The following is a 23,321-nucleotide window of genomic DNA, read 5'->3' as shown; positions in this document are numbered from 1 at the left end:
GATTGAGATGGGATGGGATGGGATGATTGCCGAGATGCTATCGTGCTACTAGATATATTCTTGCTCGCTAAAGAAAGTCTTTCTGACCTGGCTACTCTTCTCTCCTTGACGCGACAGCGATTTGACGTGTGACCTGGGCTTTGATGATCTGTACGGTGCAGCTTGACAGCTGTTCGGGAAAGCGGGTAGGTCCGCTGGCAAAGCATGCTGCTGCTGCCTTTCACTTCCTACGGTCCTACGGAGCACGGTACTCATTCTCACATGCGACTCGGTCGGTACTCGGGGGCTTGTTCTGCTTGCTGACTGGCAGTGACAGTGGCCGTGGCCGTGGCCGTTGCAGTGGACAGCGCGAACCGAGGTCACCATCGGTTCGCCCGCCTGAGCGAAGCTGGGTGGGTGTTGGATGTCGAACAGTCGTCTAGTCTCCAGGTGAGGCAGCTCCGTAGACTACATACAGGCCGCGAAGGCGTCGACCTGGATACCTGTGCATATGCGAGAGGCTGCTGCTCCTGCGGCTGCGGCTGCGGCTGCTGCCACAGATGGCAGGCAGCCTGTCGTTTTGGGCGTTGGTGGCGCAAAGTGAGTGAGTGGGTGAGTGAGTGAGTGAGTGAGGGAGTGAGTGAGTGAGTGGCATCTTTGCATTTTTGGCATGTGAGTGTCAGCGGAAAAGCATGTGGTATTGAAGAGGCTCCGTCAGTCGCTTTTACTATCGGGTGGCATTGATTGAATGAATGGATGGATGGATGGATGGATGGATGGATGGATGGATTTGGTGAGGTGCATGGGATGGGATGGGATGGGATGGGATGGGATGGGATGGGATGACCATGGGACCCGGTCTGAACTCGGTCTTTGGGCTGTGCGTGCTGTTGATGGAGAGGATACGGAAGATGGATGTATGTCTGCCTGTCGCAGGTGGGAGAAGCAGGATCCGGGGGCATGGATGGTCTTGTCGAGTCGTTCATTATCATTAGATGGAGGAGATGGGTACCGGTAGATGGATTGATGTAAGCGGTCGGTCCTTTCGTTTCGTTTGGCTACAGTGCTTGGGATGCTAGGATCAAAATGGTAAATAGGTAGAGGGGCACGGACACGACGTTGTTGTCCGATGCATGAGTGAGAGTCAGATTCTGATAAATGAAGAATTCTTGGGCGAAAGGCTGAAATCAATACCGGTACCTATACAAACCAAAATCCAAAATATGGCACTACCCGAGGCAGGCTGCTTTAGAATTACCAAAGATCATGTGATATGACGCTAACCATTAGCGCTTCGGTAGTGTGCTCCACTCTTTTCTCTACAAAAAAAAAGATCTCGGATTCCAGGTCTTGTCATCCCTTACATCAGCTAACTTCGCACTTCGCACTACTCGTGATGCGCCCTCGTGCAATCGGGCTACCTGCAATGGTGCACTGGAAGTATTCAACAGTCAATGGCACCTGATTGAAAGGGAGCACCGACTCGATGCAACATTGCGCGCGCAAAAAAATGGCAAGTTTCCAAACACTCCTCTCAACACCTCCCATCCTTCCTTCAAATGATGAACTTTTGTGTCGCCCCTATCATACGAGCTTGACAAGGCTCTTCGTGGTGATTAACCTGTCTTAACCAAACGGACTTTCTGACCTCTCCGAAATATCCCATCTCACCTCCCGCACACACACACAGCGTCGGGCATCTGCTAACAACACACTTCAGATAGGAACGAGCTGTGAGTACCCACCCATCTAGCATCCGAGCAGAGGATGGAGGAGAGAAGATCCACGCAAAAAAATGATGAACAAAACATACTATAAACCGCCGACTATCAATGACGATCAAACTGGTTCGATTACCTGATGCTGTCGCTTGGACTCCTCTTCGCCCTCCTGCTATATTCTACGCATCCTTCATCCGGCATTGTGCTGACCACGTCGGCTAACCACAGAAACATCCTACACATACAGCTTGCTATAAAACTTCGATGGTGCTAACGGTATGTACACACAAACTCTGCTTTGGTTCCAAAGGGTAGAAGAGGGTGCGAGCTTATGATGTGACAATTCCATGCTAATGCTGACGGTACTTGCTACCGGGTGCTGAAAAAACTTTCAGACTTTTCATCTTTCAACTGAAGCTCTCTTGCACATTGGTCCTTTTCAACTTGGTTTTTGTTGAAGAGCTTAGCTAATTTGTTCCGAAGTTTAGGAATGCCAGACCCGAGAGGTGATTACGATTCGCGCCGAACTTGGTAGCGCGCATGGGGGGAGCAGCGTCGTGATGCCTTGAAGCGGTGCAAAGGAATTTGGGATTATGTGGATGAGGGACGGTCAATTTTTGACGTCAAAATTTCATCTGCAATTCCGTCCTTCATCGTGTACCTACTTCACGCTTAATGAAAACATTTCTCTATGCTGCAACTTCCACCACAACTCCTCTGCCCGGCTCATTCAGTCATGGTTTCCTCACCTACGATTCCCAAGCTAGAGGTTGACTCGACTAGGCTCATACCAGCCCAGCTTATCTCCTTCCTGTACATATACCGCATAAGCTCGACAGAGTTGTCCGCGGGGCTGCCAATAACGTAAAATCTTTGTTTCCCAACTGATCAGTGCGTTGACTGTGCAAAGGGCCAATCGATCTAGATTCTTATGAAGGTTTGTTGAAGCTCACTAAGGGCGATTTCGGGGATCTACGGAGTACGGAGGTACAGCGGTTAAGTTTTCCACCCTTCTCTTACTTTTTTTTTTTTTTTTTTTTTTTTTTTTTTTCCCCGACCTTCTCACCCCTGTCTACAGATCCACCATAGTTAGTAGTAATTTCATCTAGTAGGTAGGTCAATTTCCTCTCTTGCGGCAGTCCGTCCACACGCACCGACTGATCAGGTTTCGGAAACAAGAAGAAGTACCCGTTACGTACACTGGCAGGCCCCGCCGCGCCCCTCTGGAGGGGGTCTATGCGGTCGGTACCGGTACCGGTACCGGTATTCCATTCCGTAGCTGAGAGCTAGCTACAGTAATATGAGCTAAGCTAGCGAGGATCAATGTCACTTGATGGAATCAAAATACCGGTAGATACCGGTACCTACACTTACTATAGTAACTTGGCTTTCTAAAGTAAGCTAGGTAGCTAGCTGACTTGCTCGGCTGCGTAGGTAGGTACGTACGTACGTACGGAGGCGAGCGAGCAAGCAAGCAAGCAAAAGACTTGTCGAGTCTCGCTTGCTGCTGTAGAGGCCTTTTCTCGGGTAGTAAGTAAGGGGAAGGGCATGATACTGCGAGTGAGATATGTTGGGGAAGGAGAGGAAGAAAGAGAGGAAGAGAGGAAGGAAGGAAGGAAGGAAGGAAGGAAGAAAGAAGGGAAGAAAGATGGTGTTGTCTCTCTATCTATCTATCTATCAATCCATCTATCCATCCATCTATCAATCTACAATCTACGTAGTACATCCACCTCCAAAAACACGTTTCAACCGATTAGCCTACCAGACAGCGAGCGGACCTGTTGGGTGGACCGATGAAATAAAATTCCTGATCCGCTCTGGCTTGGAGCCTACGTCTGGTTTGGTTTGGTTTGGTTTGGTTTGGTGACTGATCCTCCTCCTCCTAGGAACCTTTATCTACTGACAGACAGACAGCCTTACCTAACTTCCTGAGTTTGAACCTGAGCCTGAGCCTGAGCCTGGTCTTCAGGAAAAAAGACGAAGTCAAATCACGTTCAATCCACCTCATTTCGGTTTTCGTAAAAGCACCCCGTCCCCCTGTGAATTTTGAAAATCGTTTTACGATATACGCATATACTATACTGCATAGCTCCTGCGACCTGCGAGAGGGAGAGAGAGAGGGAAAGAGAGAGGGAGTTTCTCTCTAGAAAATCTCAGGTCAGGTCCTCTCTCTCTCTCTCTCCCCCCCCCTCTCTTCCCCCTTCTCTCTCCGTACGTAAGCTAACTAACTACTCTAACTTTCCCTTTCCCTTTCCCTTTCCCTCTTCCTTGACCCGATTCGATTCGTAATGGCCGTTTGGTTTAGGAAGTCGGAACCCCTACCTACACCCACCCCCAAGAAAAAAACGAGGGAAGAAAGAAAGAAGGAAGGAAGGAAAGGAGAGAAAAGAGGTTGGTAGAGAAATAGTAGAGTACGGAATGAGACGAATAGGAGCACCCGCTAATCATCCAAGCCAGACAGGTTCTCTAGTTCGCAGTTGGCGAGCCGGGACCGTTCATTGTGTTGGGTGTGACGACGATCTGGTATTAAGAGGAGGGAGGATGCTCTAGGATTGATGCGCCATCGGAGCGAGCATTTACGGTATATCAATGATATCCTCACATATCATCATCAGCACTTGAACAATCTGAGTAGGTTGGAGATTAAAAGTCTTGATATAATCACCCCTTCAACCACTAATAATTCCGGTCAATCTCTCTTCGAATCAATACATAACCAGTGTCCCTTACCCCCCTTCTAGAGACCCACAAGCATTAATTGACAGAACACACACTCCTGTGTATTTTTTGACACACATCAATGCATCTCAACTCCCCAAGGAAATCCTCAAAAGCTCAAACACCTACACATTTATTAAACAAAAATTGGAAAAGGAATCTAATGGATCATTGTATGATCAAGGCCGTGATGCGCGTTTCGGCGATTGTTTCGTGTGGGACCAAAAGGAAAGACATGACGGTCATAAAAGAGCCCTCGTTCGAGGATATTGCGTGGAAGGTACGTAGGTGTAGTTTCGTATTATTTAGTCCGTCCTGCGCAACGAGCTGTGGCGGCTCTTGGTGCTGTTGCGTGGAGTTGGGCCTGTTCGGGAGCTGGAACCGGATGCGGCGCCGATGGTTGCTGAAGAGTGGCGTCCTTTGACGGAATGGTTGTGCAGGTGACCAACGTCGTGTCTGCCTGTGTAATGTTAGAAATTGGTCATTAAACCTTGCGATTATAGACTTACCGTCACAGCATGCTCTGACATTCTCCAGTCTATCAGATTCCCGATCTTGCCTCTCATATTGCTCTCTCAGATCCTCGGCGCTGTCATGGACTTCGCTGGCATCGTAGATTACACCGTTCTCGCTGAGAGTTTGCCTACTCTTCCGACTCGAGAACGAGGCGTTCTTTGCTGCTTCACTTGGCTTCCAGTAACTGCTCAACCGCGAGAATGTGCCCATTGTTGCACGGGATGAGGTCGAGGCAGTCAGATAAGGCTGCGCTGCGATCTGGGTGTTCGCAGGAGTCTCATGGCGAGTTGTGCGGCTGTTAGATGAAGAAAGAGAAGCTGGATCTAGACGAGTACTCTGGCTTCTGTATCCTGGGTTGAACTCATCGACATCTTCTTGGGTCAAAGCACCATTAGCCATAGAAACTGTATCTCCGACAGCTTCTTCACCGGTTCGAAGGAGCAGGTATGACAAAGCGTTGAACCATGTTTCATGGCGTTGCCCGGTAGTTGCGGTAAATTTAACAGCACGACCTGGAGTCATGATGATTAAACTCTTGCGGTGCAATCCGGGAGGCATAGGATTGTCATCCGTGACAACTCTCACTGCTTCAATCGGGACACTCTTTGCCTTCAATTCAGCCCGACCCGCAGCAGATGGGTCGCGATCACTCCAGTAAAGAGTTCGGGTGTACGGATGGACCCAGAAGTAACGTCTGTGACGGTTCTCTGACATGGAACCACGCCCAGTCTTTCTGGTGTACTTCCAGAGGTATTCCCCAATCATGGTCTGAGTAATAGCATTGATCATTCGCGGGTCAGTACCTGGCTCAACGCCTTGAGGCAAGCCGGAGCTCATGTTGAAGCGGGTATCAAGTTCAGACGCAAAGGACGAAACTGACGATGCCCTAGACTTGGCGGTTCGGGCAGTTCGGGTAGGCGAATGAATTTCCGCAGTGCCAGCAGAAGAGTGGATTGGTCTTGGTGTCGTACCAGCTTTCATAGAGGTAGGACTCTGAGGTGGTTGCGAAGTTGGTGTTCTAGGTCTGAACAAGGGGTTCTTATAGCCAGAAATTGGCACTGGTGGGGGACCCATGCGGCCAACACCCCCAGAAGAAGAGCCAGAACGCTGTATAGAGTTTGGCAGCGACGGCGGGCCCATACTATTAACAGATCGGGGCGCAGAGGTTGGTAATGACGGCGGACTCATGCTGCCAGCTCCTCCAGATGATGACCCCGAACGCCGAGCCGCAGCAGCGATAACCTGCTTGTGATCCGTAGGCAATGGCGGGTGGACACTCGTAATAGAGTTATTGCGTCCGCTCCCAGCGCTGCCAGGTCTCTTTGCAGGGAAAGGATCCAGGAAGATGTCGGATTCAGGTATCTTCGACCTAGCTCTGGCTCCACTCCCAATGCTTTCTTGCGACTTGACTCGCAGAGCAAGCGGATTCGCAGTCCCACGTGAAGGAGAAGTAGCTCCGCTCTTAAGACGCTGCAATTCATCGATCTGCGTTGCTGTCAGTGCAGTCTGTGAGCTCTCATCGATGGTCTCAACATGGACCTTCTTCACAGGACGAGTGTGAGGGTTGCCAGAAATCTCCTTGAATGGACGTTGAGACTCAGGTGTCTCCATCATAGGAGAGTCACTTGGAGATTGACAAGTATCATCCTCAGCAATGATGGGGGTTGCGGGCGCCTTATTCTTGTTCACGCCAAACACATCACCTAGGACAGGACCTTTGTCGGGAGTTTCTGGTCCCTCCTTGGTAGTCTCTATATCGTAGTCTCTAGGAATAAAGACAGCGTCTCTTCGAGGACTTCTAGGCGGCGAGATGGGTTCTGTTTCAACGAACTGGATGGCAGATAAAGCCCAAGGCGCTGGGTTGGGAGCAGCTTCGGGTGTACTTCGGCGAACTTCGCTTGCAGTATCGGAAAGGATAGGAGACTCGGGCTCAACATACTCGGAGCGAATGCTGGACATCGTTAAAGTATTCGCCGTTGCCTCGCGACCGGTCAGGCTCGCCATAGGAGTATGAGCACGGGATGCTGGTGGGGATGGGAACTTGTCCATCTTTTCTTGCATGACTTCTGAATCATACTGCGAGCTTCTGTCGCTGTAAGTAGAGACTGAAATTGGTCTCGTACGATCTTCATCAACAAACAAAAGATGATGATCCAACTGTTCCTTCAATTGCTCTTCATGCCATTGACTGGCAGCATCTGACATGTTCGCTTTGACAGGCGTATCCATTGCAGTAGAGCGATCGTTCATGATGCGTACTGGTTCTGGCTCGGTCGATGTGTGACTATCACACACAGCATGCACTGGTTGAGGGTCAGTTAAAGTATAGCTGTCGTTCATAATGCGAGCTGGTTGGGGGTCGGTTGAAGTATGCCCGTCGCTCGTCGAATTTCGTGGCTCAGGCTCGGTCATAGTGTGATTATCACTCATTACAGGCGCAGCATCCAACCCAGTGGGAGCATTTCTAGTAGCCATATGTGCTGCCTCGGTCAAAGCAGCACCTGTCAAGCCACCATAAATCAGCGGAGTGGCGGTTATAGGAGGAGTAGCTGGCCGTGGCTCCCATGGGTCGGTCATCACTCCTACGTCTATCATCGGCAATCTTGGAACGGGAGGTATCGATGGCAAAAGAATGGGTACATCATCAAGGGCACGCCTTGCAGTACTGGGTCGTGACGTGGGTGTCATTGATCGAGAAGCGACCCAGCTGCGGCTCGGAGTGCCCAAGATCGAGTCTTCCTCGTCACTCATGTCACCCAGTTCAGCAAACAAGCTCTGACCGGCAGCTTGAGGAGTTCCATCACGGCTGTTGCTCGCAAAACTGGCAGGGCTACTCTGTTGGAATAGGGGGTCTTCGCTCACTGCTCTTGATCGTCGGTTGAGACCGCGGCTGACTCTCAATCGAAGTCTTTGTGGGAGTTGCGCCTCTGGAGTCCTGGCATCCTCGTAGCTGTACTCGTCACCGGATGCAGATGCCGTACTCTGAAAGGAGTTTCTATTACCTGGCTTGGTCAAAGCCATGGGTGCTGCTCTTGATCGTACAGACCCTGATGGTCCCTCCGTTTCCGTGAGCTCGTCGCTACTGCTCATTTCTTCGGCGCCGGTCTGGAATTCTTCGGTTTCTGTTCCGCGCTCATTTGCAGTCTCAAAGGCGTCAGTCGAGTCTTGTTCATTGGCAGTGTCGAAGACGTCGATATAATTATCTACTGATCGACCAGCTCCATCGGCATCAGCAGCAGCTCGGGCAGCTGCCACAGCCGCCGCTTGGCTCGGGTTATCCTGACCATCATCTTCCTCCCAGCTGGGATCATCGATGAATATTTCGCTCTTGCTACCTCTCAATCCTCCAAGCTGGCCTGGCAACTTCGGCTTCTTAAAATCCCTCGACTCGACCTTGCGGTTTCTCTTCCCGTTTCCGGAACCAAAATCCACGCGGCGGGCATCTAACTCGTCTCTAGCATCCTGAAGCATTCGCTTGAGTTCCAGCTTTTCAGTCTTCTCTCTGTGAATGTTTCCCTTCAAGTTCTGGATCATCCGATGGGCGTGATGCAACGAGCTCTTCAGCGTCTCGGACTCGAGCATACTGTGTCTAGGGGTTCCTTTGATAGGCGAAGGTGGCGGGGAATGCTCAGGAGTGACATTGTCGGGAGCCGTGTCAATGTCATCGTCTGTAAGGCCTCTATTCTGTTCTCGGTCATCCAATCTCCCTCGTTGATGGGCAATAGCTCTAGCGAGTTCCTGGTTCTGGCCTGTCAGATCCTCAACCTTTCGTTGCAAGGCACCTCGTTCGTTATCGGCCATAGTCATGCTTCGCTTGACGCTTCCGAGTTCAGCTTCATGGTGTTTGATTGCCGACGCATGAAATTCTGCGAGCTTTGCATGGCTTAGCTTGATATCATCGAGCTCCTTTTGTGCAGCACTCTTTTCGGCCTGCAAGAGACCGAGGTTGTGGTTCAGCTTCTTTTCTCGATCAGCTGCTTCCTTTGCTGCTGCCAGAAGCCCGTGGATCTGAGTCTCTAAATTCCAGTTCTCGTCCTTATATCTATGTTCACTCTCATCGAGGCTCCTAAGTCGCTGATTGAAGCCTTCCGCCTCAATCTCCAACCTTGACTTTTCCAGCGTCACGGTCTTTAAGGACTCCTCCCTCTCAGACAACAATGCCTGAAGATGGCGCACCTGTGACAAAAGCGATGTACTGATCTCCGTCGCAAACTCGATATCATGTACTCGATTTGAGGGCTGATTTCGTTGCTTCCGATTCGGTACACTCAGCTTGGAGGGCGAATTTATGGCTTGACTCTCAAATTTTGACGGACTTGCAGAACGCTGTGGTACGTCAGTAAAGATAGAGAAATGACGATTTTGGCCAGGGGCGTGTCACCTTGTCACCCGCGAACGGTGATCCGCCAGCCATTTCGGCACTCGAGACTCGCGACTTCGGGAGAAATGCCCTCGCGGACTCTCGGCCAACCTCGTTGTACTCCTTTTCTACCTCAACAAGCTTCTGCCGTAATTCTGGCGTAATGTCTCCTTCACTTTGCTGCCTCTCAACATCTTTCAGACGATCTGCCAGATCCTTGCGCTGTTGCACGAGCGTGGTTCCCAATTTCGAAGCTTCTTGAATACGTCGTTCAGTTTCGGCGAGATGTGCTTCCAGGGCGCGCTTCGCCTGGTCAGGAGATGCTGTCGGGCCGAGAGCAAATAATTGGTTATCGAAGTGTGAAAACCGTCCATGGTGACTCGAGGTCGACGAGGAAAACGGGTCTTGTTGATCTTGGGGTATCGCGTCAGGTTGCGATGCCAGGTACGGCTGATCTGCCGCGAGGTAAGAAGCCATCCTGCAAGCTACAGATCAAGAAGCTGCGGTGGAAGAGGCCCTTGCGATCGAAACGCTTCCCAAGACGTAAAGAGATGCCACGGTCTGGACCTGCGCTCTACTATCCCGCTTCCACACACTACAGGCCGGCCAATATTGAAGATCGGAGGGCGTTCGCTGGCCGTGTGTGTAATTGTGACTTGTTGGAAGTCGAGATGGGGAATCGAACAGTGCGACTCCGTGGCGGGCACAAAGGAGCGTGTTGTTTCACTGGTGGTGGTGGTGTTATGAAAATGCAAGTTGTTGATTGTTGATTGGCACCAGGCAGGGGCGGGCGCGTTCCTGAGTACCGGTAGTGCTCACTGCCAGTGCTGGCCCAGTTTCCCACTGAGACTGAGACAAGTAAACGATGAGAATTAGCGGTGCGACAACGGCAGAGCTAAAACGACGACGACAGCGACAGCGACAGCGACAGCGAAAGTTACGGAGACATGAGCTCGATAGATCTAGCCTGACCTGATACTGATGTGATTGAAGGAAAGAGCGACGGGGTGGCCGGGTAAGTAATAATAGAAAGAAAAAAAATCTGCAAATCGCGAGAAGAGCGAGCCAAGGGGGGAGGCAAGTAATCCAAGGATTGGCCTGGTTGGCGTACTTAATACTGTAGAAAGAGAGCTACGGTAGCAGCGGGAGTGAGTGAGTGAGTGGGTGAGTGAGTGAGTGAGTGGATTGTTTGTTTGTTTTCTGCTGCACGGCACGTACTGTAATCCAAAATAGTAAACAAACCAGATTATCGACAACGTTCCCTTGAGATTCTATCACACTTCGCATTGACGACGTAATTACCGAACTTGATGGGCTTGGACATGACATGAGCCCGAGGGTTAATCCGTCGAATTTAAAGGTGCCTTGCCTTATATGCAAGGCATGTTGTACTGATGATTTTCCAACAGCCTCGCCCCAGCCCAACCTCATCCATCTCATGGACCACCCCCTACCTGCAGATGGATATCACAGAACCAACCCCCGCCGCTCCCGTAGCACTCTTCAAGAAACGCGGCGGCAAACCTAGTTTCAGGAAACGCGCCGCCACTCCTCCCCCGGCCTCAGACAGCGATTCCGGGTCTTACTCCTCCGAAGAAGACGACTCCGGGCGCAAGATCAAACGCAGAAAGAAGAACACCGGCGCCGTCACCGTATCCTCCAAGGATAGCAGCTCAAACACCACCGACCATACAGTAACAAAGTTTACCGCCGACCGCAGCGCCACCATCAAGAGCTCCAACGACGCTACCAAGCAGACCAACTGGTACGACGAGAATGCCACCGATGCACTTTCCAGTAAGAACCTGCTGGGCAGCACGAGAGCTGCGCCAGCCGAGGGAACGTATAAGGGTCTGGCAAACGCCACTAAATTCATCCAAAAGAACCCCGATGCGCCGAATCGAATTGTCGGCCCAGTAAAGGCCCCTACCAACATCCGCACCATCACCGTCACGGATTTTGCGCCAGACGTCTGCAAAGATTACAAACAAACAGGCTTCTGCGGTTTTGGCGATAACTGCAAATACCTGCACGCTAGAGAGGACTATAAAGCCGGTTGGCAACTCGACAAGGAATGGGAGAATGTCACCAAGGGAAAGAAAGTCATTGGCGGCACGAAGATAGCAAGTGCCGACCGCAATGCAGAGGAAGAAGACTCTGGGGATGAGGACGAGGCGCTGGCAGGAATTCCGTTTGCGTGTGTGATATGCAAGGAGAAGTACAAGGATCCCATTGTGACAAAGTGTGGGCATTACTTCTGCGAGAGCTGTGCACTGAAGCGATATAGGAAGGATCCGAGTTGTGCTATATGTGGGACGGGAACGGGCGGGGTATTCAATGTGGCCAAGAATTTGAAGAAGCTGTTGGAGAAGAAGAGAGCGAGGGCCGCGAGGAGGAGAGAGAAGGCTATTGAGGCGGGAGAGGAAGTTAGTGAGGATGAAGAGGAAGGCGAGGAATGAGCTATGTCAGGATACGAACACCCCAGAAAGATCGAGTGCTCTACTCTCTGCGTACTCGGTGACCTCGACTGACGGTGCTTCAACTGAGTACATGCCCTGATATTCCTTCCGACCTGTCCATTTGGCAGAGTTGAAGCCAAAACTATGTCAGGCTCTCTTATTGCCCACGGATTTTCGACAGATATATCTCTTCACTCTTGACATCTCATCACGCGTGCCTACTATCCTTGCTCTACATCTTCACAAAGCGGAATCTAACGAGCCTTATCCGCACGTGGTTAACAGTAAGTCTATGTCCAGTTGCACTCCTTTTTTTGCTCCTAAAACCAGAAGATTGTCTCGGTATATCTTAAAAACTAAATGCACGAAGCACCAGATCTGGCAAAAAGCAGACTGACAAACCCAGCAATACCAGTTCCATCCCAGCCACTAGTTGGTGTCACTCCTCTTCCCCAGCTGCTGTACCAACAAGGGCGGATTAGCATCAGTACAGGCGTACCATATATCTAGGAGATATGTAGTTATCAAAGCGTAATCCAGAGAAAGCCGATCAATTTCGGCCCGGCAGATTCGTCTCTTTTCAAAGAATGTGTCTAATATGTAAACATCTTCCATAAGCCATTGGTAGATCAAAACATTTAAATAGATTTCGGCAGAACCTATCTATCTATATACAAACCCTTTTTTACTGTTGTTTTGTTGTACTAAACACCTACTTCCTAATATTAGATATCAACGAGTATATAAGAATATCACATCTCTTTTGATAGTTCTGGGTAGGGGTGAGGCTGATCGATGTTGACATTGCCTGCCGTTACTTGCTTACACTAAGCGAGATACCCCTGAGAAAAATGGCCGGACTGAACTGGATACCGTCCACAGAGACGCCGCCTGGAGACATTCAGTATCCACTGAGGGATTCCTTTTGGCAAAAAGTAACCATTTTATTGCTGGTATCAATCTGGATGATGATAGTGCAGTCACGAGGAAGCTTCTGATATGTGTGATTGAATGACTTGTATTATCTAGGACTAGGAATTAAGGGCGAGGTTGTAATGGGAGCATGCCAAGGCTGAGGTGTCCGTGCACTGTGCACGGACCACGCTCTCACCTTACACTTTACCTAGCAACACACCCCTCTGTCGAGGCCTCAAAAGCTCTCGGCAGTACCCCAATTGTATCTAAACTAATATACCTTTTCTGTAAAGTAGAAGTAAAAACACCTCCAAGAGCACAGTTTACCTAATTTCTACCGAATGTAGCAGGTACGACTTCCAGGAGGAGAAAACCTTCCATGACACACCCTTACCACCCCTTGCTAAGAAAACACCCCTTGCTGAGCTCTATAGCTTCAGCACCTTCATTCGAAGCAGTTGTACAAAAGCAGCGTGATCTGTATCATTCAGTAGCTTTGTCATACCGTCGGCGACGTTCTCTTTGCTAGGAATATACCACAAGTCGAGTCGTCCTTCTGCCACCTCATGGCGTACGTAGTGGAACTTGATGTCGATATGCTTGGTTCTTTAGTAGTATTCAAGGTTTTCAGAGAGTGAGAGTGCTCCTTGTGAGTCACAAATCATCTCAATTTTCTTCGCGTCAGCCTTCTTATAGCCAACCTCATTGAGTACCTGCCTAATCCAGGCGGCCTCTTGAGCGAATTTGCACATAGCTACGTACTTAGCCTCGGTTGAGGAAAGAGCTATAATAGTCTAGCGTTTAGAAATAACGTTAAAAACGCCTCCTGCAAAGAAGAATACTCCTCCGCTGTGTGAGACTCGACCCATTCTAGAGCCGGCCCAGTCAGAATCGCAATAGCCTACCAATTTGGTAAGCTCAGCGTCCTTTCCACCAAAAACAATTGACAGCATACAAGTACCTTGTAAGTACTATAGAACGCGCTTAGCGGCAGCCATATATTGAGGTGACGGATTAATCAAGAATTTGGCTAATAAAGAGCAGTAGTAAGCAATATCCCACCGAGTGTGAGTTGCGAGGTACTGCAAGGAGCCAACGATTGACTGGTACAGTGTAATCTCATACTAAGTAGCTTGGCCTTCGAATTTGACCATGTGAACCTCGGAGCCACTTGCAAAAGGTGTAAGTGCACTCTTGCAATTAAACATACCAAAACGGTCCAACACCTTGTCAATATAGGCGTCTTGACACAAGGTAATAATGCCAGCTGCTCGGTCTCTAACGATTCTAACTCTTAAGAAGTAAGAAGCCTCGCTAATGCAAGTGATATTAAAAAGGTTATGCAGATCCTTCTTGAATTGCTCGTAAACTAGACCCGATTTGCCGATTACTAAGAAATCGTCAACATACGTAACAACCATGATTCTAAAGTCTCTATTGATATAGACACAGTTGTCAGTTTCTATAAAGGCGAATCCTAGCTTAGCAAGTCGCTCTCGTAGCAACTTCTGCCAAAGGCGTAGTGATTGTTTGAGGCCATACAGAGCTTTGCGTAGCTTTAAGCAGTCCTCATTAGTAAGAGTGTAGCCGAATTCGACCCATCCTGGTGGAGCTTTGACATAGATGTCGCTATCAGCTTCACTATTCAAGAAGGCAATGTCAACATCGAACTGTTGGACCTCCAGGTCGTACAAGGCGGCTAAAGCAATTGCAAGCTTCCAAACAGCTGATTTGCATACTCCAGCGAAGGTCTGATCGTAATCACGGCCTTTTTGCTATGTATAGCCTTAGACCACGAATCTCACCTTGTATCGCTCGATCTTTCCGTTTTCATCTCTCTTAGTCTTAAATAATAGACGTGAGCCTAGAATACGTCCACCCTTAAAGATATCACGCTTCTTCATAATTGACCACGTCTCCTTGCGTCGAAGAGCAAAGTACTCCTTGATAATAGCTTAGCGCCAGTTATCTGCATCTAAGCGTGCAAAAGCCTCTTCCATGGTCTGAAGATCGTCTGCAAATGGTGACTCCTCAGCAGCGTTGAAGTAAGTCCATTGGTAGGTGTTTGTATTAGTTCCTTCCTTAATGATTACGTTTGCTGATGGAGCTGCAGCAGCGTTGCGAGTGCTGGACCGAGTATTTACTCGTTCCGAAAGGGGAACCTAAGGGTAGATTTTGCGTGGTCTCCGAATGGTAAGAGCCTCTAGAGTCTCATCATTTACCTCAAAGGGAACAACCTCCTCCTCGACCTCCTCCTCAACCTCCTCCTCATCGTTTGGAGAAAGAGCTCTATAAGGTTCAAAGAGCTTATCGGTAGCCTCCTCGTCCTCAGTCTCTTCCAAATTATCATCGAAATCTAGTCCATCCTGGACGTAGTGATCAAGGCCTCTAAAGGACTCTTGATCCTGGTTGTGCTAGCTAAAGGTAAGCTGACTACGGTCAACTTGGTCACCCCTAGCTCTAGGTAGCACCTCCTCCTCTTCTTCAAAGGTAGGTTCGGTAACGAGTCCATCCTCATCAAAACGAACATAAGAGGTACGAACCACCTTCTCACCAGATCGAGAAGGAACGTATACTCTCCAGATATTACTGCCCTCGAAACCAACCAATGTTCCGACCTCAGCTCTAGGCGCCAGTTTGCGACTTTGTACGCGGCGTTCAGGCTCAATTAAGACGTAGACTTTGCATCCGAGTACTCGCAAGTGCTTGACCGAAGGTTTATAGATCACCCCTAGCTCAATGTCATCCCAGAAAGCCTCGTAAAAGGTCTTTCCATCCAAAAGGGCAGTGTTAGCTGTGAGATTAGTGATATGGATTACTGCCATCAAGCACTCGGGCCACAAGAACTCAGGAATCTCCTGATCAATGGTTGCGGTGCGTAGCTTTTCCATTAAAGTACGAATAGATCGCTCCGATCTACCGTCCTGCTCGGGGGTGTAAGGTGTCGATTCCTCAAGTAACATACCTAGGTGGTCTGCTAACTCTCTCATCTGCTTAAAAGAGTATTCTTTACCTCCGTCGCAGCGCCACACCTTAATAATGCGATTGTATTAAGTCTTAGCAAAGCGAATCATCTTCTTGTTGACCATAAAAGCGTCACTCTTGACTGCGTAAGTGTATCCCTACTTAGCCATTATAGCTGGGCAAATGAAGATTAAGGCGTATTTGTGACCGTGAATCCCAGTAGAAGTCAAATGGACCACATCTACGTATAGCTCTTGTAAAGCAATCGTAGGTCTCTTGCGTGCTGACACCTTATTAGTCTTCTTAAAAGGACGACCTTTCTCACAAGGGGCGCAAACACGTGTCTTACCAGTTTTGGTCTCCTTGAACTTCATTCCTACAACACTACCTTGAGTGTCGCGAACTGCTTGTAGGCCAGCATAGCACATACGTCTGTGCTAGAGTTCAATATCAATAGAAGCCTTCTCAATGGCTGCAAGTAGGGCATAGCCGGTGACAAAAGCAGAAGGTGCGCAAGAGTCATCCTCAATAATAAACAACTTGACATCCACCTTACAGATCTCTTTATCGGTAGCCGTAAGCAACTTACCTCCTTTCAAGTAACCACCGATTTTGCTCAACTTCAGGCTTAAGTACAGATTAACGAGACTTTAGGGCATGTAAAGCGTGTTCTTACACTCAATGACGCTTGCCAAGCCTCGCGATCTAAAGCATTTGATGACACAGATGCCAATACCAAAGGGGCGAACTAGGCCTCCCACAGTATTCATGAAGGGTAGATCCTCTCTAGCTGTATAAACAGTAAACTTAGAGAGATCATTGCAAACGTGATCAGTTGCTCTTATATCGTAGAGCCAACGATTCTTATTTAACGACGTGTAGAGTGCTGTGCCACTAGCATCAACTGGAAGTTCCTCAATAAGAAGGAGCGCGTGGGAAAAGATCTCTCCGTCAACTTCCTCATCGTCCTTCTTCTTGTTGTTGTTTCCTCCACCTTTCTTGTTCTCAACACGCTTAAAGTATAAGATAGCCTTCTTGCCAGTTTTATTCTCAAACGCCTCTCGTAGCTCTTTGTTGATGACGAAGCAATCCTCAAGAGGGTGTAGAGGTTTGGGCTGCTTGCAGTGCTTGCAATCAGGTCTCTTGTCTGCAACTTATTATAGCTTCGATTTGTTTACTGCGTTTCCACCTCCATTGCCACCTTTGTTTCTTCCTTTGTTGTTCGCATTCGAGTTATTCGAGTTCGAGTTTGAGTTTGATTTGTTACCGTACAAGGCCTGACCATTGATTGTTTTGGTTGAGTCGCTGCCTCGAGCCTCGTCGGTGATGTCCTTAATAAGAGATTCGAGGGTGATTTCTGCCTTCTTTTGTATAGTAGTCGCCATCCGTAGATTCGATCTCTAGCGCTCAGCCCAAATAGGCCATTTCTCTAAGCAGGCAGCGATAAACATCACGGGATTCCATTATGAGGGCGGCGCAATATCCAGCGAATCAAGCTTCGTAATTGCAATCTTGAATGCCATCACGAACTTCTCTAAAGAAGGGTAATCGTCGTATTTGATTGTGACATAGGTCTGAATAGCGTTGTATTCTAAGACCGTACCAGAACCCTCATACTAATGTCGTAAAGACTCCCACATATTTAGGGCAGTGGCTTTACCTTGTGTGTGTCCTAAAGGACCAGCCTTGCAATTCAAAGTAATTGCAAGCTTCATTTGTGACTCTCTAGTATCCCAATCCAGCCATTTTTGCAGGTCTTCTGCCTTGATTGTGTCGTCGCATTCGTCGACTTCCATAGGTATCAAAGACCTAGACTTTGGATTGATGTATTTACTAATCCTATTGGACTTGGCAATATTGATCACCTTATCCTTCCATTGCTAATAGTTCTCACCTCCCTTCAGCTTTGAAGCTTCGGGTAGGTTGAGGCTGTGGCTCGAACTCATCTTCTTTCGACGTATAAGTATAGTCGTAGTGAGTGGTTCGGGAGGACTCGGAGGACTCGGAGGAGGGGGAGGTTCGCTGTCGACTGAGCGCGCTAGCGACCTAGAGATCTTCTTTAAGGGAGTAGTAAACTCGTCTTCACTGGATGAGAGTTCACCTTTGTTAGCCTCGGGGAAGAATTGAGGGTATACCTCAGGCAGAGTTGCTGCCACGTATGGTGAGCTTCCTACGTCTGGTAGCGTTGGGTAGCGTGGTTGAGGGGGTGATGAAGAGATTCCAGGTTCAAGCACCAATGATGGTTTCTCTGAAGCAGGCAGTTCCTCTGCCGCCTTTCCTCTCTTCGTAGTATATTGATGTTGCTGTATAGCTAGGTTTGCCTTGACTGCAGCTTCCCTTTGCTTCTTGCTTGGGGAACCGCTAGTATTAGCCTCACCTATCGCTACACCAGCAGGTTGCAACTGAGAATCAATTGCGACGAGGGGTGCTGTGGAAGCGCGTTCTGACGAATCGCGCGCCACGGTGACGAATTGTCAGGGGAGGGGTAAGTATTCCAACACGCCGAAAAGGGTGTTTGAAGTCTGGAAATACCTTGGAATGAATTGAATCAGGCTTCGGGGCTCATAACCTATTGCTGGTATCAATCTAGATGATGATAGTGCAGTCACGAGGAAGCTTCTGATATGTGTGGTTGAATGACTTGTATTATCTAAGACTAGGAATTGGGGGCGAGGTTGTAGTGGGAGCATGCCAAGGCTGAGGTGTCCGTGCACTGTGCACGGACCACGCTCTCACCTTACACTTTACCTAGCAACACATTTTAACTACGAATAAAAACAATTTCGATCAAGATCGACAAGCTCTCAAGACCGACCAAGAGACACCGCTATGTGATGTCATCTAGACGAGGATATAAGAAGTACTTCCCAGCTTAAGATAATCAGAGTTTGCTTTTAAAGACTAGACCGGGCACGAGGTTAGTCATAGGCTCTGGGTAAATTCAATGTTCGAAGCAGATAGGAACGGATACCGATAGACACAGGAAGATGCTATCGAGAAGTTACCCCGGTCTTGATAGCTTCAACTCCCCAACCATGGCGACTAGCTCGGAGTCGATTCAAGTGCTCCTCAGGCCTGAACTGAGACTTTACTAAACTCGAGTAAAAGCCATACAAATATTTTTCAACTTGGCACAGGCAGCAGAGACATCAACTTGTGGAGAAGAGAGGCAACATCGCTCCAAAAACCTCCTGAAAGTCTCGGAGATCTAAGTGACGGACAGCTTCCCCTCACCCAGCAATGCTTGTCCTTTGGAAAATAGCTAGCGATTCCTTGCAAAGCCGACATTCTGTTCTCGAGTTTCGTCTCTTCTCCCCCGTGCATTATCCGCGAATGGCCGGTCCAATCCTCGCCTAGACGTCTGAAATCGCATCAGTCCACATCTATTTAATACAACACTATCGAGTCTGTGGATACATGTGGTAAGTGCCGATCCATGGTCAATTCGGAGTCAAGACCTGAGCCGTAGCGATACTATCCTAACAGAAAGACTGACTGAATCCAAGAATTCATCGTGCCAGGAATTAGATAACAATGTACTCAACCATTAAACAAAAAAACCAAGAGGCAGACAGCGTCAGCTCTCTCCTCCCTCCCTCCCCTTCCCTATCGAATCCAGCTCCTCCCCTACCAAAGTAAAGAAAGGCCACGACCTGCAAGAAAACCAAACCAACCCCTTCCGCACCAACATAGGAAATTCTCCTGATTGGTTGGCGCAAAATTGATCTCACTTAGGTAGACAACGAAAGTAAACAAAACCGCCACATACAACAAAAATATATTCGGAAATCATGTAGTGAATAAAGGCGAGTAACGTTGGCTCCTTCCACTTAGAAGTATTCTCCTTCCTAAAAAGTTTCACGACTGCGACGTGCAACAAAACCCCTTCAGGGCCACCAACTTTCGCTCCTTCCACCTAGAATCAAGCTCCTTCCTAAGAGAGTACACAACTGTGACATGCAACTAAACTCTTTCGAGGCGACCAACATTCGCTCCTTCCAGAATTTTGCCCCTTCCTCAAAAGATTACAACTGCGACATGCAACAAAACCTTTCTTACACTGGCAAAGGTGGATAGGAAAGCGCTCGCTTCTGCTCTGTAGCCCCCTTGCTCTTACCTTATTGAAGGACGAAACTGCGGCGTGCAACGAAATGCCTTCTCGAAAACTGCCTATCAAGTGATCAAAGGGTGAATGCATAGCAGTCACTCATTCCCATTCCTGTGGCTTACTGATGTAAACAAAAGCTGCGACCTGTAGCGAAAACTCTATGAAACGAACTACAGCCGACTACGGTACGTGCAGCTAGCTGACTGTCCCGTATAGCATGTGAGTAGGAAGAAAGGCGATCGTCAGAGCAGTGGGCAGATCCAAATCAGCTTTCGGTCTATATATCAATCGTTGACAGCATCCTGATGGATCCTGTAACATCAGCACCAGCACTACCAAGAGCTCAAAATGTACACTAAAAAAAATCACAGTGAACGTCACAATACCACGAGATCAAAGCAGGTATATCTCCAGCCCACTTACTACCTGAATTCAACACGCCGGTAAAGCACGTAGCCAGGAAAAGTTCAACAATTCAAGACAAACCTCGGGGCGCAAGATATACTTGTTCGGCTTCCTTCCCTTCCCTTCCCTTACCCTCTTTTTCGATACTCTATTCAATGCAGAAGTTGAATTTCGTTGAACTAGAGTACAGTAAAGGTCTTCTCGTGAAACCCACCGGCTAGCTAGATACGTGAAAGGCACGAACGGCCATGGCTAAATTGGAGACGAAAGGCGGGCGAATATCCCCTTATATTCTTTTCGGGTGCAGTTCCGTCAACCATAAGACTTGATTCCAGATAGGCGAAAAGACATCCATGAAGGTGGTCTTGAGCATTCTGTATCCTGTATGTTTCGGCAAAAGTCTCAGACTCTTTGGAGACAGATGCGATTAAGCTCAATGGTATGATCCTTAGCGAGCATGTCAACAGTCCTCGGATATCAAGCATAAATCTTGCAGGTCTAATGTCCCAGAACACAATTGACATGCAGCTCACAATATTATTGTTTACGCAAAGATTGATTAAAACGTTTGGTATTTGTTATGAGTATTATTCGTTGCTCCGGGTACAGCAAGGTATTGGGTTCTGGTCATTATCAGAGATAGACAGAAACCTGCCACCCCCCGAAGATGGAGAGGGGTATCATCATCATAAGTAGCCTTTCGTTAAGCGCCGGCCAACCAAAGAGACCCCACGAACAAACTCCCCTTATTATAGTTTATCCTCCAATCGATAGCCCGACCTATTAAGCGAACTCGTCTTGCCATTTCAGTAGCTGTTTAGTCAACTCGACAATCATTTCCTTGCAAGAAAGGTCCTTAAACTCCCTGGCCGTCGCCCCGGATCCGCCTTCTTTTGAACTAGCACCGTTTTCGCCGTTGACTTTGATCATTGGCAGGCCATCAGCCAGGCCACGGATCATTTTCTCGGCGGTATGACTGGTTGTATGCGATATCGCATCGCCCAACTCGTATTCCGTCCGTGATATGAATTGGAGTATGGCTGCCACTCTTCTTCTCATATCCGTCATTGTAATTTTGCTGACAACAGCCTTCGATTTCCCAACCTTTCCCTCGTGGTTCAATGCCTTGTTCGTCGTGGTATGCACGGTCTCTTCCACTTTTCCAACGTCTCGCGATTGCGAACGGTTCGGTGATTGGGCATCTGGTTCTGGAATATCTCGGTCTTTTGTATACTGGTTCTTTCCCAGCTTTCCCTTTCGGGCATTTGGCGGCCGGCCACCTTTCTTGTGGGAAGCTGGAGGTGGTATAGCAGGAGGTGTGTCAGGGATTATAGGCTGTGACGATGGTGGAGGATCCACGGGTGGTGCAGTCGGTTCTGCACTCTTTGCCACGGAATTTCTTTGCGCAAGTGGAGCCTCTTCTGATGTTTCCGCCTCTGAGATCCTTAATTAGCATGATTCTCGTAGCGTGAACATCGCGAGACTGACCTTCGACACGTCGACGCTCAGCACGACCTTTTCGTTTAGTCGCTGCCTCCTGTCTCGACTTCTCTCGTTCTTCCCGCAACTCCTTCTCCTTGTGGTTTCGCGCCGCAGCGCCTCGAATCTTCTTTCCACCGGGTGGTCGTCCATTTGCCCCATTTGCCCCATTTGCCCCATTTGCCCCATTTGCCCCATTCGCCCCATTCGCCCCATCGTCGGAATCTGCCTGAGGTGTAGAGTGTTGGGGCTCTCGCGACGGGGAAGGAGAAGGCGACGGAGACGCTGATGCTGTCCGCTGTCTTTTTGGCCCCTCGGGTTTCCTGAAATCGTCAGCAGCTGGGATTTGTATTAAAGAAGGGCCATGCTTACTCTTCGCTATCGCTACGTCCTCGTTTCCCGCGCCTTGTGGTTCCCCCGTCGGTACTTTCACTCTTCTGACCTTTGCTCGCCTCAATTGCGCGCTGCAATTCTGCCGCCTCGTCATACGCCGCATCTCTGCTGTTCATAGTTGATCTCCTCTTTGCTGTGCTCTGTAGACTGGAGGATGGTCTGCCACTTTTACTTCCTCGGGGAGACCGCGTGCCATCCTTCGAAAATGATGCTGCTCGAGAAGTCGTTCGGGATAAAGTTGGGTATAGAGGTAGATATTGCGAGTATCTTTGCCTACATTTCATCATGTTAGCGAAACGCCCGGATCTTGAGTATGAGGCATAATTTGAATGAGCCAGCCTTGTGAGACTGATCTGCGCCACGCTCTGGCGTCGGCGCGGAAAACTTGACGCATTCTAAACTTCTGAGCATTCAGAGCGTTACTTACGCATTGGAGGCGGTGAAAATCTTGTGCAGGTCTTTCCGACATTCTTCGCAAAAGTACTCATCTGGACTTGTATCTTCGTTCATGATTCCCACGCAGCCACCGTGCTGCCAGACTTTGCAGACGTCGCATTGCAAAAAGAATCCGGCCAAGTCTTCTGTTACATCTGCCGATGTGATCATAGGATCTTCTAATCCTTCTTTAATCCCCGTCTTCTTGTCTTCTTCGGCAACCTGTGGAGGGCCTGGGTACTCGTCGAAGCCGCATATGCAACGAACGGCTTCGTCGTCCTCTCCTACTTCGTCTGTGCCGTTCATTATTTCGGGCTCGGTAGCTAGCATCTTCACCTGCTTCACCTGATCTTCACCCCGACCGCGCTTTCGACGTGTTTGGACAGCGTCCTCGACCACGGCCCTGATGGTGTCATCTGGGGGATCCGACGACAATGAGCCCGAGGGCGTTGACTTGCGCGGCGATTCGGCTTTGTTGTGTGATCGAGTAGCCCTGTCTGCGCGACCAGATGAGTTCGAAGAGGTAGAGGAGTGTTGGGAGGCGGATTGTAGAGGCTGACTGGACCGGGCAGCTCTCGAAGAACGTCTGGCTGTGTCCATTGCAACAAGTGCCTGGCTTGTAAATTGCGGTTGATTTCGTGCTAATCGGTGTTTTGTATCCCAATTGCGCTGCTAGAAAAGGCGGGCTCGTGGTTGGTGAAGGGAGTCGGAAGTTGAGCGTGAGAAGTCGAGGAGCTTCAGCGCAGGCGGAAACAGGAACAGTGGGATTCGAAGCAGTGTTGAATATTTATTCTAGAGGGCTTTTTGGTAGAGCGGAATTGGACAACGAGGATCTTGGGAGCTTGAAGTGATCATGACGGCGGCGAGGA

The 23,321-nt window shown here is 49.0% G+C and overlaps 4 protein-coding genes across 4 annotated transcripts; 2 read left to right on the top strand and 2 right to left on the bottom strand.

The window, feature by feature from the left end:
• Positions 1-1,065: 1,065 nt before the first annotated feature.
• On the top strand, positions 1,066-1,974 carry L3040_008202 (uncharacterized protein; the record flags this gene model as incomplete). The annotated part of the gene is made up of 4 exons (XM_066153929.1): positions 1,066-1,068; positions 1,270-1,492; positions 1,700-1,712; positions 1,929-1,974. 4 exons carry the CDS (start codon positions 1,066-1,068, stop codon positions 1,972-1,974), a joined length of 285 nt encoding a protein of 94 aa, XP_066010478.1.
• A 2,749-nt stretch (positions 1,975-4,723) lies between these two features.
• Positions 4,724-9,771, bottom strand: L3040_008201 (uncharacterized protein; the record flags this gene model as incomplete). The annotated part of the gene is made up of 3 exons (XM_007297165.1): positions 4,724-4,878; positions 4,928-9,260; positions 9,316-9,771. 3 exons carry the CDS (start codon positions 9,769-9,771, stop codon positions 4,724-4,726), a joined length of 4,944 nt encoding a protein of 1,647 aa, XP_007297227.1.
• A 983-nt stretch (positions 9,772-10,754) lies between these two features.
• On the top strand, positions 10,755-11,753 carry L3040_008200 (uncharacterized protein; the record flags this gene model as incomplete). The annotated part of the gene is made up of 1 exon (XM_007297166.1): positions 10,755-11,753. One exon carries the CDS (start codon positions 10,755-10,757, stop codon positions 11,751-11,753), a length of 999 nt encoding a protein of 332 aa, XP_007297228.1.
• A 9,175-nt stretch (positions 11,754-20,928) lies between these two features.
• On the bottom strand, positions 20,929-23,052 carry L3040_008199 (uncharacterized protein; the record flags this gene model as incomplete). Its single annotated transcript, XM_007297168.1, has 4 exons — positions 20,929-21,581; positions 21,634-21,947; positions 21,997-22,290; positions 22,445-23,052. The coding sequence occupies 4 exons, from the start codon at positions 23,050-23,052 to the stop codon at positions 20,929-20,931; spliced, it is 1,869 nt and encodes a 622-aa protein (XP_007297230.1).
• Positions 23,053-23,321: the final 269 nt, after the last annotated feature.

The sequence above is a fragment of the Drepanopeziza brunnea genome (genome assembly GCF_022702325.1).
Source record: "Drepanopeziza brunnea f. sp. 'multigermtubi' strain 214-2 chromosome Unknown ctg15, whole genome shotgun sequence".
Classification (NCBI taxonomy): domain Eukaryota; kingdom Fungi; phylum Ascomycota; class Leotiomycetes; order Helotiales; family Drepanopezizaceae; genus Drepanopeziza; species Drepanopeziza brunnea.
The sequence above is the reverse complement of the archived record's forward strand: the minus strand, read 5'-3'. Positions and strand labels throughout refer to the sequence as shown.